At 44.8% G+C, this 18,367-nt stretch overlaps 1 protein-coding gene across 1 annotated transcript in view; it reads left to right on the top strand.

Annotated features, from left to right (window-relative positions):
- Positions 1–18,367, top strand: part of LOC109531244 (immunoglobulin superfamily member 3-like) — a 101,706-nt gene that overhangs the window by 20,137 nt on the left and 63,202 nt on the right. The window contains 1 exon segment of the mRNA XM_019895439.1: positions 4,865–5,245. Coding sequence (XP_019750998.1) covers positions 4,865–5,245 — 381 coding nt within the window.

Genomic DNA, 18,367 nt, shown 5'->3' with positions numbered 1-18,367 from the left:
GCTGTGTGTGCATTGAGTTTGACGCGAATCAGGAGTGTCTTTGCAATTACTCAAACACACGCATCATCTGCATCACACTGCGCGCGCGTGTCGACTCCGAAATAACGAGGCAGCGGCAGCCGCGTCAGACCATGACACTGCAGCCTTGTTTAGTGGAGACGGTTCCTCGCCTCTAAAATAAAAGTGACGTGGTTGAGAATGTCACTTTCTCTAATCCAAACATCCAATTTGCTCAAGTCGAATGCTCGTTTTGCGCAGGTTCGCGACGGAGCTCTAAAACTGTGTATTCGCACATCTGGTCTTGTGCTCTGGGCACATATCACTTCCACCCTGTGGTGCTTTTATTATACACCTTCCTAGGTGTGCAATTATCACATTTCGTGGAAGACTGATGGGAGTAGGCTTGAGTGCTAGTAGCCTTGAAACCCACTGAGAATAAGACAGTGGCCACAAATGATTGGATTAGTGCATCCCCCTCCACCCCTCCACTTAGAATAATCCTCTTTTGTAACATCCTGAATGAGTGTGGATGTGTGTGTGTGTGTGCATGTGTGTGTGTTTTAGAGTCATCTGCCTTTCTCTCCTGGCAACCCGTGTACAGTCAGGCCGCGTGCGGGGTTCGTCCGCGGAGATGGAGCGGCATCCTGCACGAAATGCACGCTTGATGCGCAGTGTGGGATGCCGCTTATGACACACCGGAGGCAGTGAAGGCAGGAGGAGAGCGATGGAGATGCGTGTTAATAATAGACAAATCTGAGGCCTTATCGAGCAAATATGGGTGCTCCGGGATTGACTCAGATGTGGGGAAGATCCGCGGGTGTGGTGAAGGCGGGGGCAGAGTTGGATTATTGCGGTTGGGAGGTAGCGGAATGGTGTGATCGGTTGAAGGTCTGTAGGGTTTGGTATGTCATTGTCAACCTCTAAACAGCCCACAGAGCGACAGGCACTTTGAAGTCTGGTAGAGCTGTTTAAATCCCGCCTGAAAAGACCTCCAGGCGCAAGGCAAAGAGAGGAGACGTTCGAGGAGGCTTGAAGGGCTGAGATGTAGAAGAAGGGATTGAAGGCGGTTGCAACACGGAGTAAGGGGGTTCAAATATAATCACGAGTGAGACAGCAAATTTTCCTCAGCAGATGCCGTGCGGCATTTTGGATGAATGGGTAATGCGATCCGTTTTTCAGCATGTTGGAGATGAGTCTCCGCAACATGAGAAGCGGTGATGCAGCTGCGGTGCAACACTGAGTCGAAGCGAGCGACGCCGGATGAGTGCTCTGACATCACAGCGATGTAAAGCGGGAATCGCTGGTGCACTGTGATTTTTTTTTTTAAACCCTTTTTCTCATATGCTGTTCTGACTGATCTAGGCCGAAATGAACTTGAAAGATCCTAAAGCAGGGGTGTCAAACGTACGGCCCGCGGGCCGGATCCGGCCCGCAAAGGACTTTAATCCGGCCCGCGAGATGATTATGTAAAGCAGTGGTGTCAAACATACGGTCCGCGGGCCGTTCAATCAGGCCCCACAGGATAATTTAAAAGTGAAGAAAATGCATAAAAGACAGAATAAATATTTTTAATAAGGTGCAATTCATTGAGTATCCGCTAGGGGACACTGTTTTGATCAGAGAAGAAGACAACAGCAGCCTCAGTCCATCACTGAGACAGACCCATGACAGCAGACGCTGTCAATAGCACTCTCACATTTACACATTTAATAGCACGCTCCTGAGTTTGTAAGGTGTAGGCAGGGATTACATTTAGATTTTATATGCACGTGTAAATGGTTTAAAACTTCCTTTCTTTATAAATCTCGTTTAATCTTAAAGTGCATTACTATATTCTTCAAAACCAATTACTTCTTAAAGTTTGTACAATCAGTGGGATCAGTTGCAATGCATATATGTGAATGATAAAAGTAAATTGCACATTTGTCGAAGGAAATGTAAGGTGCTTCACGAAATGTTTTGTAAAAGATATGTTCATTTAATTTCAACATTTTCCTAATGTTCTTGTGCTTCTTTATACCAAAACAAAGGAAAGACATATTGTTTTGGTTATTTCTAGCAAAGTATGGTATCATTTTAATGGTCCGGCCCACTTGACATCTACCCAGGCCGTATGTGGCCCACCATGTGAAATGAGTTTGACACCCCTGTCCTAAAGGATTTAGATCCTTGGGTAGCAAATGTAGTTTTTGCTCCTTTCTGCTGCTGACAAATATGACCACGACAAGCTCGCTCATTTACGAGGCACTTAAGCTTTTCTGCTGCTCGTGTGCCTCTCGATCATGATATCCGCTCTGCTACTCAGTGAACTCGAACTCATACCATAAAGGCAAATGGAACCTTGCGTCGTTCCAGATAGTCCTTGATTCCAGAGGAAGAATGTTCAGTTGGTGCAATCGTTGACCTCTCCCAACTTGTTTCTCGACCTTATCCGCCATGACATGACAAGTACCTTTTGGTCTGCTCTGATGATGTCATATTCAATTCATTTGTTCCTTACGAAAAATTGTTCGTTTTCTTCCGAGAGTCGTGTGAGTAGTCCTAAATTGATTACGCAAGTTGAATGGCTCGGGTGTTTAAGTTATAAGGTGATATTTGAGTTCCATCTGTGCAGAAATTCTAAAAAAAATACACGGGGTCTTTTTACCAAATGCATCATACAACCATGCTCATATTTTTCTGTTCTTTTAAACCTTTTCTTCTCTGAGCAAGTAGATTCAAATTCTACTAATACTTAGATTGGCAGCATGATGGTCAACTGGTGAGCACATCGGCCTCACAGTGCGGAGGGGCAGGGTTCGATTCCTGTGTGGAGTTTGTATGTTCTCCGCGTGCCTGCGTGGGTTTTCTCCGGGTACTCCGGTTTCTTCCCGCATTCCAAAAACATGCATGGCAGGCAAATGAAACACTCGAAATCGTCCCTTGGTGTGAGCGCCGATGGTTGTTCGTCTCTGTGCGCCCAGCGATTGGCTAGCGAGCAGTTCAGGGTGTACCCCGTCGACTGCCCGAAGTCATGTGACTCAATTGAGAAGACGTGATTATTTCAGTGTACATACATTACATTTGGTGATATTTTTATTGGGCAGTGTGCCGTGAGATTTTTATTTTGTGTTTTGGCAGAAGTTGGCACATATTGTAAATGTGCGCCAAAAGTTTAACTCTTTTCATCATTGGATTCCGACAATCCACATATTGCACATTGTTATGAACTGATGCTCATTACAGTGGAGAGGTTCATTTTCCAGATGGGCCGCTATGTACAGCTGAGCAATGCTAATAATGAGCAGTATGTAATTACATAGCATTTAGCTTCTTGTTATCTAAAGCCTTTAATAATATCCCTCTTGCATTCCCTGGAGTTTTATCTGGAAATGTACCTGGGTGAGTGGGAGTTTTAGCCCACTTCCATTCTTGAAAGCAATATCCAGCAGAGCTGATGTGCAGATGATTGTCTCCTTTGACCAAATTAAGAATTTTCACTTCTGAGTTTGTAATATTCCGTTTTTAAAAATCATCCAAATTGTGAGGATGACCTCGAGCTTCGTAGCCCTATGAAGCAAGTGGGGGGTCTTTTTGAGGAAAAATAACTGTACGTTATGATTACTGTCGCCATTCTTTTTTTTTTTTGGTTTGAGTTACCATGGCAGCTCAATTTAAATCCTATTCAAGGACTCTTAAAGGAAACTTTGAGTGGGTTTGAGCTGCGCATGAGTGCAATGGGCCTCAATTGCAGTTGACAGAAGACCTGACCCTTTACGCACAGAAAGGAAATGATGAATGAGGTAGCCCGGCAAATTTGCATGACACACACCACACACGTGTATGTAAAAGTACGAATGCACGCAGAGCAAAAACACTCTCGCACCCTTGAATTGTGCTCACTGAATTGGACACAAAGTGCAAAGGTGTCATCCTTTTTCAGCGAAATATGTCGACACACACACACACACACACACACACACACACACACACACACACACACGGAATAAAAAACAGGGCCGTCTAAGTGTAAGGCAAAGTTACTATGAGCTGATGGGAGGGGCTGTAGAAGATAAAAAGCTGTCTGGTGAATTATTAATGTCCAAGCATTGTGTCCACTGCCTCTTTAAAGACACACGCACACACACACACACACACACACACACACACACACACACACAGCTGCAAATCCCAGTTGTTTGTGCAGACAGGAAACGACATACTTGTCGCTCTGTCTGGATTTCGGGCATGTGTAACTGCTCTGTTTTGTCCGGACCCAAAAGAGGAGGGGGTGTTTGTAGCTCTTGGCTGAATGGAGAATGTTGTGTGTCGGGGTGCAAGTGGGGTCCGTGTGCGGATGAGGCAACATTCACATACCGTCTGCCAGCAAACCGTCCGACAATGTATTGAAAAGTCCTAAACAGCTTTCATTTATGCGGCAATCAGCATTCAGTTTGCTGTAATAATTGGTGCGTGTTGTAATCATTCATGATTAAATGAAAACATGATTTATTCATGCTCGAGCATAAATGTGTAAATGTGTCTTTAAAAAAAAAAAAAAAAAGGCGTTAACAGCCAAAATGCATATTTATTACGTTCCCCCTCACAGTTTACGCCCGCTCACGACGATGCATCCGTTTAGCTGCAAACCAAACAGCGAGTAGGATTGCATAGCAGATGCTTAAAAGACGAAGTGAATAATTCAAGCATTGAAAAACAGGGTGTACGTGCACACCTCAAGCTCACTCCCGAGGATGTGTACCTGCAGATGTTCCTTTATTTCCTGCGAGAGGCGCGGTGCGCAAACACTGCCATCGCTAAATATTTCAAAGCGCCGTTTTGTAAACCACGTTCTTGCTTTTCTCCCGATCTCTCCCTTTCCTAGCAGGTGCCGCTGTGGCCCAGAGAGTGGTGACGGTGCAAAGCGGGCCCCTGATTCGGACCGAAGGCTCCCACGTGACCATCTGGTGCAACGTGACGGGCTACAAGGAAGGCTTGGAGCAGGACTTTGAGTGGTCCATGTACCTGCCGTCCGCACCGGACCGGGAGATCCGCATCGTGAGCACAGCCCAACCCAACTACGCCTACGCCGTCTACGCCCAGAGAGTGAACAGCAAGGACATCTACGTGGAAAGGCTGAGCCGTGACTCGGCCATGCTGCACATCACCAAAGTGCAGGCCAAGGACCAGGGCCTATTCGAGTGTTACACACCCAACACTGATGGCCGCTACCTTGGTTCCTACAGCGCCCGCACCAACCTCACTGGTGAGTCTTCATCAGAAATCAATTAGCATACACGCTTGCACATTTCATTTCAGGGGCTCTTGGTTCATGACGGTTCATTTCAAGGTTAGAAAAGTTGCAATATGTCACCGCCTTGCACAATAACGCACGCTTGGTTACCACCGCACTTGGGGCCTGATCGCAAAAAGCGGACTCTTCGCTCGAGCAGTTGACGGACGTGTGGGGAGTGATCTTCTAATCTTCAGGCGCAACTGGTGATGTGTAAAAGTGGTGGAGCCCAATCAATGATAGTTTTTCACTTTCGGGTAGTTCTGATGGTTTTCAACCATGTAAAATTTGGGAGACAGCGCGAGGGCAAAATGAACTTTGAAGTGATAGAATTGGAAGTGGTACCGGAATAGGTAAACTGACAGTTTACTGACACCCTGTCGGGGGGGGGGGGGGCTTCGTATATGTGCAGGAATTGTGTCAATTTCAAGTCATATGGATCGACTCCTTGCTGTGGCTGGCTCCAAGTCAGCCCTCACATCATTCAGAATTTCTAAAATAGTCTTGCCAAATAGACAATACAGAACATATTGATTATTTTTGTTTCTGGCATTTCGAAAATGGTTACACCAATGAAAAGATCCGTTTTTTCAGTCATAGAAACTGCCAACGCTATGTAATCCGTAAGGCACAGATGCAAAATTTGTCAGACTCACTCCTGAATGTGCCCGGTTAGGAGTTCAACCATGGTAGTTTTAACTCATTCAGTATCAGCCAATTCTGGACCAAGTCTGAAAAGACGTTTAAAACAGTCTTTGGGAGTGAATGAGTTAATTATGACTTTAGCATTGTTTTAGCGGAAGTTGGTGATGGGCTATGCCACCTCAAGAAACCGAGGCGTCCGTGATTCAATGTAGTTTTGCTGTCTTAAAACCAACAACTCTTCCAGGCAGCATGATTCAACTTAATTTGACACTGGTGTCGATATACAAGTATAGTCATTCGGAGAATTTGTTTTCCCTCATCCATAATAGTCATTTATGCAGTTAAGTTTGACTACAGTCGATCAAGTAAAGGGTTTACCAGTCCAAGCTACACTGCGGTGACCTTAACTACTGTAATGGGAATTTGACATCTAAAGCTCAACAATGTCATCCTCGGAAAATATTGTCACTAGAAAAGAAAGGTGCGATTCCGAAAACGTCAATTTTGCCTTCATTTGTGTCCCCCTCTGAGCTACTTAGTTGTTTTTGGAACCCTCAAACTCTGAATTAAAGTTTTATCTCAGATGAAGCACTTCAATTCACCTCCCCCAAAAAAAAGCCCTTAAAGCCTTTCGACAAGTACAGATGCTCAAAGGTGCAGGCTGTCCTACAATGCTTCCCACTTTGGGAAACCTTCCATTCCTTCAGGTCTTTTTCATGGGATCACAGCAATAGCGCGAGCATTGATACACACTTAGATGATTGGGCCCCTTTTGTGGCCTGCTATTGTGCAGCCACACGTGTCCAAATCCGGTCAGGCATTTGGCTGACGCTCGAAACAAATGTGAGATGCAAAGTGCGTCATTTGGCTGACGCTCGAAACAAATGTGAGATGCAAGGATAGCAGGATTAGAATCTCATCAACTGGAATAACTTTGTTTGACTTGTTTTAACTGTGGTGACTGGATATGTTGCACTGCACTGTGTCACCTGTTCACCAGGCTTTGCCTACAACACACGCGCACACACACACATATCCTGCGCGTTTGTCCAACAGGCCCACACAAGTCAGGACAGCTGCCATCATTTGAAACTCCCTCCCATTCATGGCGTCGTAATGAATGCAGACTTTGGCTGACCTTCGTCTCAGGGGTCAAAGGGCAAAAGAAGCAACCAAAATGGCCTTCGTCGTCCCAGACAAACTGTGAAAGCCGGGCCACATTGAACGCATCAGTCAGAATCGGACAACGCAAGCAAGCGACCGGGGAGAAGACCAAGGCTCAAATATTCGTTGCTTCTTGACAAATTTCACTCGAGAGGGCCGTAAGGTAAACGGAGCGTTGCAGCAAAGTGGAGCGTGGAGCGGCCAACGTGGCGCCCCGAAGGACCAGTGATGGGACATTGTGATTTCCGAGTTAATGTAAACACTTGCCGAGATTTATAGGAATAGTGTTGCCTCGTGATACTCTTGACATAGTTCACAAACGATTGTCACACATTGTCGTTACAGTTGTTTATCTCCCAACTTTGGCTGTTCGCGGCGTTTTGTGAATGTGGGCCGACTGTGCAGTATTTTTGGATGCACGTGAGAGAGAACCAGAGGAGCCGTTGTGGGACTTTATCTTCGTTTTTGTCCGTATCCGTAACCTCTTAACCTGCTTTTGGAAGTCGGGTTCCACACGGGTATCGTGCTTCTTTGTCGTTGGGTATGTGATGTTCCTTTGTGCTCCAAGAACAGCTGCACGCCTTCTTCAAGCTTTGTAGACAAATGAGACCTTGACACCCCCCCCGCGTCACCCCACTCCACCCATTCTTGCTCTGCTCCTGACTGTTCCGGCTGCCTACATCAGTCCTTGACACTTCCTCTAATGTGCTTCGGTTCTTTTGATATGGCAGCCCTTTTATGAGGCGAATGTATTCGACAGACCACCGTGCACTGTGAAGCAAGGACAGTGGAACCTCTAAAGCCGTACGTCCTTGAAGTCATAACATTTGAATTTCAACAAATATTATGAGGGGGTGGAAAATAAAAAAGACACGGACGAAGCATCGGCGTTCGAACCAATGCGATGCGTGTCGATCACAGTGGCACATCAGCTCGAGCGCGGCATCTTTTTGGGCCTTTTTTGTGTCACCTTTTCCCTTAAGGAGCGGCCTCAACATGAAGTGCTTCAGCAAAGAAGAACACAGGAAGAAGGATGTGTGACGTTAGCGTCACCATGCATGCCTATGTCACTTATCAAAAGTCCATTTCCCTGGCTCTTCCTGGTTTGTAATTCTGTCAAAACATTGACAGAATGTGAAGTCAACCCAGCAATTTCCCGGCTTAGGAGATAGTAACAGATGATCTTTTTTTTTTTTTTTTTCCGCGCTCAGTATTGGTTCAATTCTCTTTCTGCTTGTGTGACCATTAAGAAAGTAAAGAAGCGAGAGGTCGATCTGAGACCGTACTTGTTTTACTGTTCACATGTTTTTCGACCCGTTTGAACATTAGTCAAAATAAGCAAGAAATGAATGTCACAGTTTAATCCTGTGAAAGATTTGTAATTGTTTTCTGTTTGTAAAAATCCAACCATTCATCTATTTTCTGTCGCACTTGTCGTCATTGAGATGATGGCGGAGCTGCTGCCTATCCCAGCTGATTTTGGGCAGCAGGGCGAGACTGGCTTCCGGCCAATCAGTTTTAAAATCAGTGGATAATTTGTAGGGTGACGAAGTTTCCCAAAATCGGGTTATGTCCAACATTTTAAAGGTTTCGGTATACTGGGAAGGTGCAGGTAATCTTCAAAATCCAATGTTAAGGTGTCTCTAGTTTGCATGGTTTTGTTTGCAAACCTGCATTGCGTGTTCTAACGCGAGTGCGGTATAGGTAAGCTTTCCGTGTGTCTAAACTTAGATCAATCAAATAAAAATGGAACTCCGCTGAGGCCTTGTGCAATGCTGCCTTGGGCGGTGCGGTAATAATATGCATGAGAATGTTGTAATTGGCTATCACGGCACAAATGCACGATTATTTCCACTAACACGGGGAACAGCACCTTTCCGTAATGCCGGAAAAGGTTACGTTTCACTTTTCATTTGGTGTTTTGCCCCTGAAAATGTTGCCGTTATGTTTTTGTTGAATACGTGTATTCACCGGTGACTTTCTAAATGCGTCCATCTATTGATTTGCTTTAAACAAGACAGATTGATGAGTTTGAAGGCATGCGCCAGGGTTGTGACTCCCAAGCCACAACATTATGTACACCCCACACCAGCTAACGAGAGCCGATATGATTTTTATTGTGGTTGTGTGTAACTCATTGCGCGAGGGTGACCAAAATATCACAAACACCCGTCAGCGTCATGCAGCGCTGTTTCGGTTTGCAGCTAGCGTTATCGCTCTGCGTGTCGCTCGCTTGACACATTTGTTGATGCATTACGCTTTGTGATGATGGCCATTAAAAGTCAAAGCAGCATTAGGTTTACGTTTTATATGCTGCAGGTCTGCCGTCATCGATGTCGAATGCTTTGATACGGCGCGCTATCGCTGTAAATTACGGTATGGATAGCAGCCCCATTCGAGTGGCGTACACTTTGTACGACTTGAATACCGTTAGTATAATAGATATAAATATTGGTCTTTTGAACTGAGTAAAAAAAAATGTCTTGCAATGTGTAATGCGAAGGATCTAGTTCGAAACTGACTTTAGCGTTGTTTTCTTTTTAATTTATGATTTTATATATTTTTATGAGTCCATATTTTTTTTTTAAATTCTACACCGTTTTTATACCCTGTAACCCCTCTGCAGTGAAATTGAAGCAAAATGTATTTTGAATCGTGTGTGTTATGGCTCGTTTGGCATTGTTAGACTCGCATTATGACTAAAATAAAATAAAAATAAAAGTTTCACTCTACTCAGTAAAAGGGCCATCGCTGTTGCCTTGAACAAATTCTTTGGATGCCAAAATCTGACTCCATTTTATTTATTGATTTCTTTTTAAATTAAACACAATCTGTTCTGGGACACTGGTTGGGTTTCGGTTTGTTTTTGATTTTGAATTCGACTTAATTTGAATTTTGAGTGTCAAAAACGAATGATTTTCTCATGTTAAAACAACATGCTACGCTACGCTACCTTAACTTTGATGACGAGCGTCAACAAATTGTTGCCATCATGAACCCATTACCGCATTAAAACAACAAAACACGCTATCTTTATGCCAATAGATAACAAATTATCAGTTTTGTCATTTGCAATGATCATGTATGTCACGTTGCAGAAAAAAAGAAGTAAAAAAATCTTTTTTATCATGAATTTTACCAGCTCGGGTGCCTTCAAGATCAGTTCGACTGTATAAAAACACTTCTCACTTTGATGTGTTAAAGCTCAAACTGCGTGTGTGTGTGTGTGTGTGTGTGGGGGGGGTGCTCTATGTTGGTGATGAAATGCGAGTATTCAAATTAGGTCTGCAAGGCAAGAGGTCACTTGTACTTCTCTGTGCACACCTCCGTCTTTCAGATCTCGTGAGCGTTGGTGCCCCCCCCCCCCCCACAAGATTGACTAAGCGCCATCTGTTCCATTCCGTTTGTGCTTAAGTCTTGTTGGACTTCCTCCTACACGTCAGATTGGCGGAAAAAAGGACAACAGGCTGACATGGTCGTCATGGCTGTCCTTATCCTACGCACCAGCCTGTGTGCGAGCAAGTCCAGCGAGCAGCGGAACGGACGAGTAGTGCCTTGCTCTTGCTCTCAGAAGCCTAATCTCATCCTCACCGTCGTAAAACGCATCAATGGAGAGTCCCCGACAAAATGAAGCTTCGGCGTTTCAGCAAATAGTCCTCGCATACCAGCGTTGGGGGGGGCGAGCATTTCCCTTCATCATTATTGGACCGAGAAAGCGTGTCCATCTTCTGAACGTGTGAGTATTTGGAGAAATAAAGAAAGTGACGTCTGCAATAAATGCTGAATTGGAGAGAAAGGAAATGGGGAGACGGAAATAGCGCAAGTGGCTAGTGGGCCAATAAATGATGCGCACTTCAACTCAAGTGCAGTGTGATTGGTTGACACTTTCCCCAGGCATTATCCGCCATACGACCAACACCGTATGGGTGCATTTTAAATAGTCTCTGCCTGACGTGATTGCTGATGTTGTAACATCCGATTGACATTAGCACCGCACAAATTGAGAGAAACATTTAAAGTAGATGGGAAGGTTGGGAATTTCAATGAGGGCGCACCAAAGCTGCCAGGCAAACATTTTTTTTTTTTAAACCTGGCTGCAAAATGCCACATTTGTCGAGTCGCACGATTGATTTTCTTCCAATTTATGGCCTGCGTCCCCAAAACATTCTCACTGGAGCGAATGAATCCATTCACACGCACAAATGTGACCCCGTTACAAGCAAAGCAATGCATTCCCAAGATTAGTGTGCACTTTTCGCTCCTTCTCCTTAGAGTGGTTCAAATCCTTACAGTACGTTTTTTTGTTTTGTTTTGTTTTTTTCCTCAGGTATTCCATTGTAAATATCTGACCTGTAACAACCAACCTTTCGGTACCAGTTGCAATAGTTCAGTGCAATCTTGCCTGTTGATTGTTGTCATTTCATGACAAAAGAAACCCTCCCCCTAAAAGCTCAATTTAAAAACATCGTCGATTACGCCAGCGAGTGGAATTCGTGCCGGTAGGTTGGCTTGCTTGAATGCATCACAACCCTGCGTCGTGTTTCTTTCTTTTAATCACACGCTGCCTGGCTGTAGAAGCTATCGCCATCCTGCAACGCACCTCGGGGTGCAAACGAGGATGGGTGTAATAATCACATAATCAATTTGTCAATTAATTGGATGAGAAAGGAGGCTCGATAATAGCATTATGCACTTTACAAAATGGAGCGTGCTACTTGGCTGCAATCAGCAGAGGCACTGTGGATTCAGTCTCAACCAATTTGCTTTTAAAAACAAAAACAACAGCAACATGACGTCAGTTGAATAGAACCCCTTCATACGAAGACCTCGGCCGTGGCACTTCTTGAGGAAGCAATATTTTGATCTTTATAGCACTGCCTTTCAAAGAGGGGTTAAGAACTTCCAAAGATTGATCCTCCCGTCCCTCGAGACATCATTGCAGTTTGTTTAATTGAGCCTTTAAGGGAATGTAGTCAAATGTTAATCCGTAGTTTTAATGCTAACCTGACTCGGATTTACTGATATGAAATCTTTGAAGGTTGTGAGCAGTAACCATAAAATGAAATACAATTAGAACACTGAACGGCGCAATTAATTAAAGAAGTGTCATTTGTAAGAAGTTAACACTATTAACTCACTTAGAAATTCCATTGCATTAGCACTGTTGGGTGCTGCACTTCATCACAAAAACATCGAGTTCTGCTTTTTAATGAATGTAGTGGTGTGGCTCATGATATTGCCAAACATATACCCACATCCCTGCGTAGACAACTTTGGCAAAATGTGTTATAAACATTATGCGACGCCACCGCTGGTAACACTGTTGGCGAATGTTCATTGTTGCCAACATTGCATCTCTGCTTACCTTGTTGCTTTGACATAATACTGTAGTGCTTTGACCACTGCTTTGTGGCTCTTTTGCTCTGGATTTTCAGACAGCCTAACTTATCATTTCATTGGGTCAGACACTTGGTGTGGTCGTGTGAATTTGTGTTCTGCAACAAGTGGGGTGTAAGTGCAAGAATGTCTTGCAGACAGACACGTTTTCAGAAATAAGACTGCGTAAGATGTATTTGTTTCTTTTTAAGTTTGTGCTTAATCGCTTGGCATACCCTCTAGAGACCCAACTGTTTGTATTAAACTGAGAAAAAAGTCACTTTTCCAAAACAGGTCTTCTTTGGTTGTTCCATACCGTGCGGTTGCCTACTAAATTCCATGTCAATAAATGAGACCTAACCTAGTCACTGACAATTTGAGCCTATCTCCCAATTTCCCACATGTGTCCCTTGCATCTGTCTCCTGGTCTCTACAACAATCCAAATCTCCAGAGTCAATTTAGCTCGGCCCATGCCTCAGCCTTTAAGCCGGTGCCGGCCAGGCTGGGGTGCAGGTTAGTCAATACAGCTGATTGAAGCACTTATAGTGCAGGATGATGGCGGCAACCGGTGATTGAATGGACACCTTGGTGGAAGATGGTTTTGGGGGGAAAATGCCGACAAGCATCTTTGGAGAGACACTTGGAAAACCTTATGTTGACAAGTGCAGAAATGGTGGGATTGGTGAAGGGTGGATTGAGGATAGAAAGTCGAGATGAACAGACAAGGGAAGTTGTATATCTGAGTCTGTTGCGATTGATTGGGACTCGAGGCCCTTGTGACGGCGAAGCATTTTATCTCTCGTCTCTCCTTGGAGGGACACTGCCAGCTTCCCTCCCCGGCCTCGCCCTCACCTCTCGGTTTCATTTCCCCACACGGCCTCTTGTAGAGACTCTAAGCTGCACAGCAGGCAGGAGTCCAGATGGAAAGAGATTCTTATCGCGGTGCCTGGCTCGACTTTTCCTCGCTCGTCCCGTCTACTTTAGCGGCCAAGGCGCTGCGACATTGCTGTCACTGTGTCCTGTCATACATGGCACGCACGCACGCACAAACACACACATCTCTCATTGTCACACTGTGGCGAGCTGTCACTCGGCGGACAGTTTGAGACTGTGCGCTAGTCCTCCCTTTGGATCTCTGCTATGCTTTCGACTGAAAACGGCCGTAAGAACCTCGCGGATGTTAGCACAACTACTGAATATGTTTGGTACAGAGGCTGAAAGCAGACACTTTTTAGTCCCAACATGACCAACCGAGCTGTTTGAGCTTGTCGTTAAAGGGTACATTTGTAAGGAGGTATAAAATAATATGCGAATACCCGGGTCCCCATGAGTCTTGTTCTGCAGAAAATCACACACTTTATACTGTATGAATGAATGACTCTCATTAGAAAATGCTAATTCACATCTGTTTCGGGTGATGCTGATGTAGTTTGCATATATTGCCAAGTTCGTCATCACTTCGCACCTTGATATTCATATCATTACAGAAATTTAAAAAAAAATGTTAATTACCTGTACAAGTGCTATTTATTGAGGCCAACCGTGATAAATCTTACACCAGGTGGTGGAATACATTTCTTAAGCACTGTATTTCGAGATACTGTATGGGTAGATAGTTAAGGACTAAATAGACGGATAATAAGTGTCAACCGGCCGAGAAGACGTTCTAAAATGGAGGAATTTCATAGCTGGACTGATTACGTAATGGAATGGAAGCTGTGGGTGCTTCGTGGGTCTAATATGAGTTCTTGGTAAGGTACATTTGCTGCATTACCTTACATCCTGCGCCCAATATTGCTGCAGTGAAGCAATCAAAGTGTAATACTAGTGTCAAGCGTATTCCGACTCTCAAATTATTTTTCGATGATGGCCTAATCTTATTTAGGTTTGTCCGACGCCAACCCGACTGAGTACGGGTTTTGAGAGGATGAGCGAGATTTCATGTTTCCGTATATGTTGGTGTGTGTTCTCCATACTCTATGTGTTTATTAATGTTTTTATAATAGGCTAAAGATGCAGCGCTGTTCCTCCAGTTGATTAGATTAGTTAAGCTAAGCACTAACCCTCCAGGGCCTGCTGCCTCTTCTCTACGAGATTACCAGAGCACAGCCACAGTTTGAATATGAATACAACATGAATATGGATGCGCTAACGACTATTTGTGTTCGAGCCTTTAAAACGCGCACGGGTAAAGTGCGGAACTTGCTGGATAATTGCCTCCAGGAAACGTACGGTCGGGAGTCTAGTTGAGATGGGCTGCTCGCGTATTCTCTGACGCTTTGAAGCCTTATCTGAGCGCGGCGGGGTCAGCAAGGATTTTCTCCGTTTGTGTTCGACAATGTACCTGCAAAACGCACACACGTGAGAGAATACGCGCACAGACGCAACGTCGAGTTATTGACACACATGACACATTGCAAATCCTGCGAAACAAAATATCTTCGGGGATGTTCAACCGAGCGTGAGCAATGAGAGGACTGAATTCGTTCAAGAGTAACCTTTTGCCTGGATAACACTGCAATGTCAACTCGTGGTTAGTCGAGCTCCAAAAGTGTCATTTATACCGCGGCATGAAGTCATTAGTATCAAGTGGGCAAGAAGAATGAAGTGGATTCACTGGCGTGTAAGGTAAAAGCAGCATCATTATGTCGCTGCTGGAAAGTTGAATATTGCAATATTACAGACGGTTTAGTTTGCCAAAACAGGCAAAAAAATGACAACACTACTGCGTGTAGAGCAAAAAAATAAATAAACAGGGTTCATACATGCATACATCATTTGTTTTAGCACGTGTGCTTATTTGTGTCAATAAAAAATAAATAAACCCTCGTGAGGAGAAGCGTTTCAGACAATGGATGGATGACGTTCAATATTATTTCATCGAATCTGAAAATATTGCACATACAAAGCGAAAGGGAACATTGCAATCATGCACTCACGACTACTTCCATCTTGTGCGGGTGGGGGAACGATTGGTGTGTTTTACAAGTGAAGGGTGGAGTGAAGATCTATTTATCCCTCGCAAAACGACTGGCAGCACAGACTGGCAATGGCTCATTTGCCTCACCTGCTGCTTTGCTGGATGTCAGCCGGGTAACTGACTGAGCAGTGAACTTTTCCCTTCAACTGAGTTGTTTTTCTCTCCTCTATCAATCCTCCTCCCACCCCCCCTTCCCCTTCAATCTCAAGAGATCTCTTAGGGATGCCTCTCGTCAATACACAGGGGAACTACTTGAACTTATAAATGCCTCTCCTCAAATACACACCTCCCATCCCCATTTTAGGAAGAACAATAATGAGTGCCACCATCCATCGCTCTATCCATCTACTTTCTGTAGTGCTTGTAGTAGGTCAGGGTTGCGGCTTGCGGGTCAGCTGGAGCCTTTCCCGGCTAACTATGTGCAGGAGGTGGGGTGGAGAGAGCCTGGAGGGGTCACCAGCCAATTGCAGGGCACATAAAGACAAACAGACATTCACCCGTGGACAAGTTAAAGTCTATAAGGAACATACGATGCATGTTTTGGGAGTACAGGAAGGACATGCAAGCACTGAATGGGACGGTCTGAGCCGGAATTTGACCTCTTGATCGTGACGCATCTGTAATATTTTGAGCCGACTTTCCACCAAGCATTACAGGTCATTGGGGTTTACGTTCTCCGATTTCATTTCCATTGTTTCGAGCTATTGACAGATCAGCCTAGCAGATATCTGCACGACAATTTACGGAATCAGCATATTCTGCCCTTGCCCGTGTTGGTGGACAGTAGAGGAGGTAGAGGAGTCAGGCATGCCAGTGTAGCTCATATGCTACCCTTGCCTTTATTTAGAGGGGAGGTTTGCGGACCTGGCAGCATGACAAGGTTCTGTACGCTGATTAAAACACAGCAGTATGATTTATAAGGTTTATTAACTCACACAGACGCGCGCACGTGCATTCGCACACAAAAACGGTCAGATGGCCGCGCCTATAACTGGTTCTGTCCTCCGGGAAGTCTTTAATTGGTCACAGCGCTTTACCATCTGGGGTTGGTGTGACGTACGGAGGGAGGGGAATGTAGAGATGCAGGATCCCGGCAAAAAATGGAGGGGAGGAAAGGCAGAGCAGCACGGGGACGAAACCTATTAGGGTTTCATTACTGGCACCCTCTCTGCAATGGGAATCACGATAAGCTTGATCAATGCTGTTTATAGTGTCACAGCATACCGCTGCACATGGAGCACCCCTGTGCATCGGAGCAAGCCTTTGAGTAGATTAGGTAATTGCTGTCGTGGGATTTGTCAGTTTTTTAGTTTTTTTTTTTTTTTTTTTTTTTGTTTGTGTGTGTGTGTGTGTGTGTGTGTGTGTGTGTGTGTGTGTGTGTGTGTGTGTGTGTGTGTGTGTGTGTGTGTGTGCCTGTCGGGGTGAGGTTTTGTGTGGATGCTGGCAGTCTTCGCCAAATCCCACGCGTCCCCGCAACCCCGGGGACTGCAGGGACGCGCAAGACAAACAGTCAGTGCCGGCTGTCGGATGGAGAAAGTTGCAGCTGGTAAAGATGGCAGGGAGGAAAAAAAAAAAACGGGGAGGGAGATGCTGAATGGAGGGGTATTTCGTGCATGTTTTGGGCACGGGGAATAAATCTGTGATGTTATGAAGGATTTTAGTCAACGATAGCTTTGCGCATAGCTCCTCTCAAACACTCTTAGGAAGATTTGTCTTTCATACTCCCACTTCTCTTCAGACTAGCCCTCCTTACGCCTTGCCATTTAATCTCCCACTTACTCTCCATCTTCGCAACACACTCCCTCAGCCTCATTTCCTGGCTGGGCCTTAGTGAAAGGTAATGTCATAATTGTTTGTATACCTGTGTGTGTGCGTGCCCGCGCGTGCGCGCGCATTTGCACGCATCTTGTTAAATCCTCCTCTTGTGCCTTTTGTATAAACAGCATCTCATAGTTGAGTCTTCTCCCCGCGAATCCCCCGTCTTATCGCAGCACTCAGCCTTATAAATCCACGTCACCGTTCTACCCTCGACGAGAACAAAAAAACGACCGCTTCATTCTTTGCCTGGCGCGCACTTCGCTGCTCTCCCACACTTCCTGCCTTTGTTATACCGGCGGATCGTGCCGGTCAATTAGAAAAGTGGACCTATGCAAGGTTCGAAACATGACACTGGTGAAAATTTGCGGGGTGAATGAAGAGTGCAGCATTTCAAGCCCGACATTTAAAAAAAATATAAACGGTGAAATCCTCTACAACGAAACCTACATGGTCAAAAATACCCCCTAGTGTGAAAAAATCTTTTTCTTTCTACACTGACTATATGAAGTGTCAAATTAGTGTATGCTCATATGTATGCACTAGTGGAATAAAAATAAAGAATACACATACATTTGTGTGTGCGTGTACACATACGTTTGCGTGTGTTTGTGTGTATGTGTGTGTGTGTGTGTGTGTGTGTGTGTGTGTGTGTGTGTGTGTGTGTGTGTGTGTTTGCATCTGAGATCAAATTTGCTACAGTGAAAAACCTGTTGTGAAATATTTCTTGCTGCAAACATGATTTCATTGTAGAGGAGTTTCACTGTGTATATTTTTTTTTTCTTTGAGCAGACTGCTTGACTAATTCCCACCCATAAACCTTTTGCAGTGTATGAACGAAGAACCAATATATCTGCACACCCCAACTGGCATCCTCACTGGGCGACAACAGTTAAAACCGCCATCAGGTATTATATCTCGATGGGATTACCGAGGGTAATACAAAGCCAATATGGCAATTGAAGTCTTCATCAAAGCGCTTAGTGGGCTTCCCATCAGGCCACCTTTGGAATCAGTCCGCATTACATTAATGAGGTAAAGCGTAAGACCCTCGTATATCCACGCGACTATCATGCAGTCTGTTCGAGATAAACTGCGTGGATGTAGACTAGTT

The sequence above is a fragment of the Hippocampus comes genome, unplaced genomic scaffold (assembly GCF_001891065.2).
Source record: "Hippocampus comes isolate QL1 unplaced genomic scaffold, H_comes_QL1_v1.1 scaffold237, whole genome shotgun sequence".
Lineage (NCBI taxonomy): Eukaryota > Metazoa > Chordata > Actinopteri > Syngnathiformes > Syngnathidae > Hippocampus > Hippocampus comes.
Note: the sequence above shows the minus strand (reverse complement) of the source record. Positions and strands in the feature narration are given on the sequence as shown.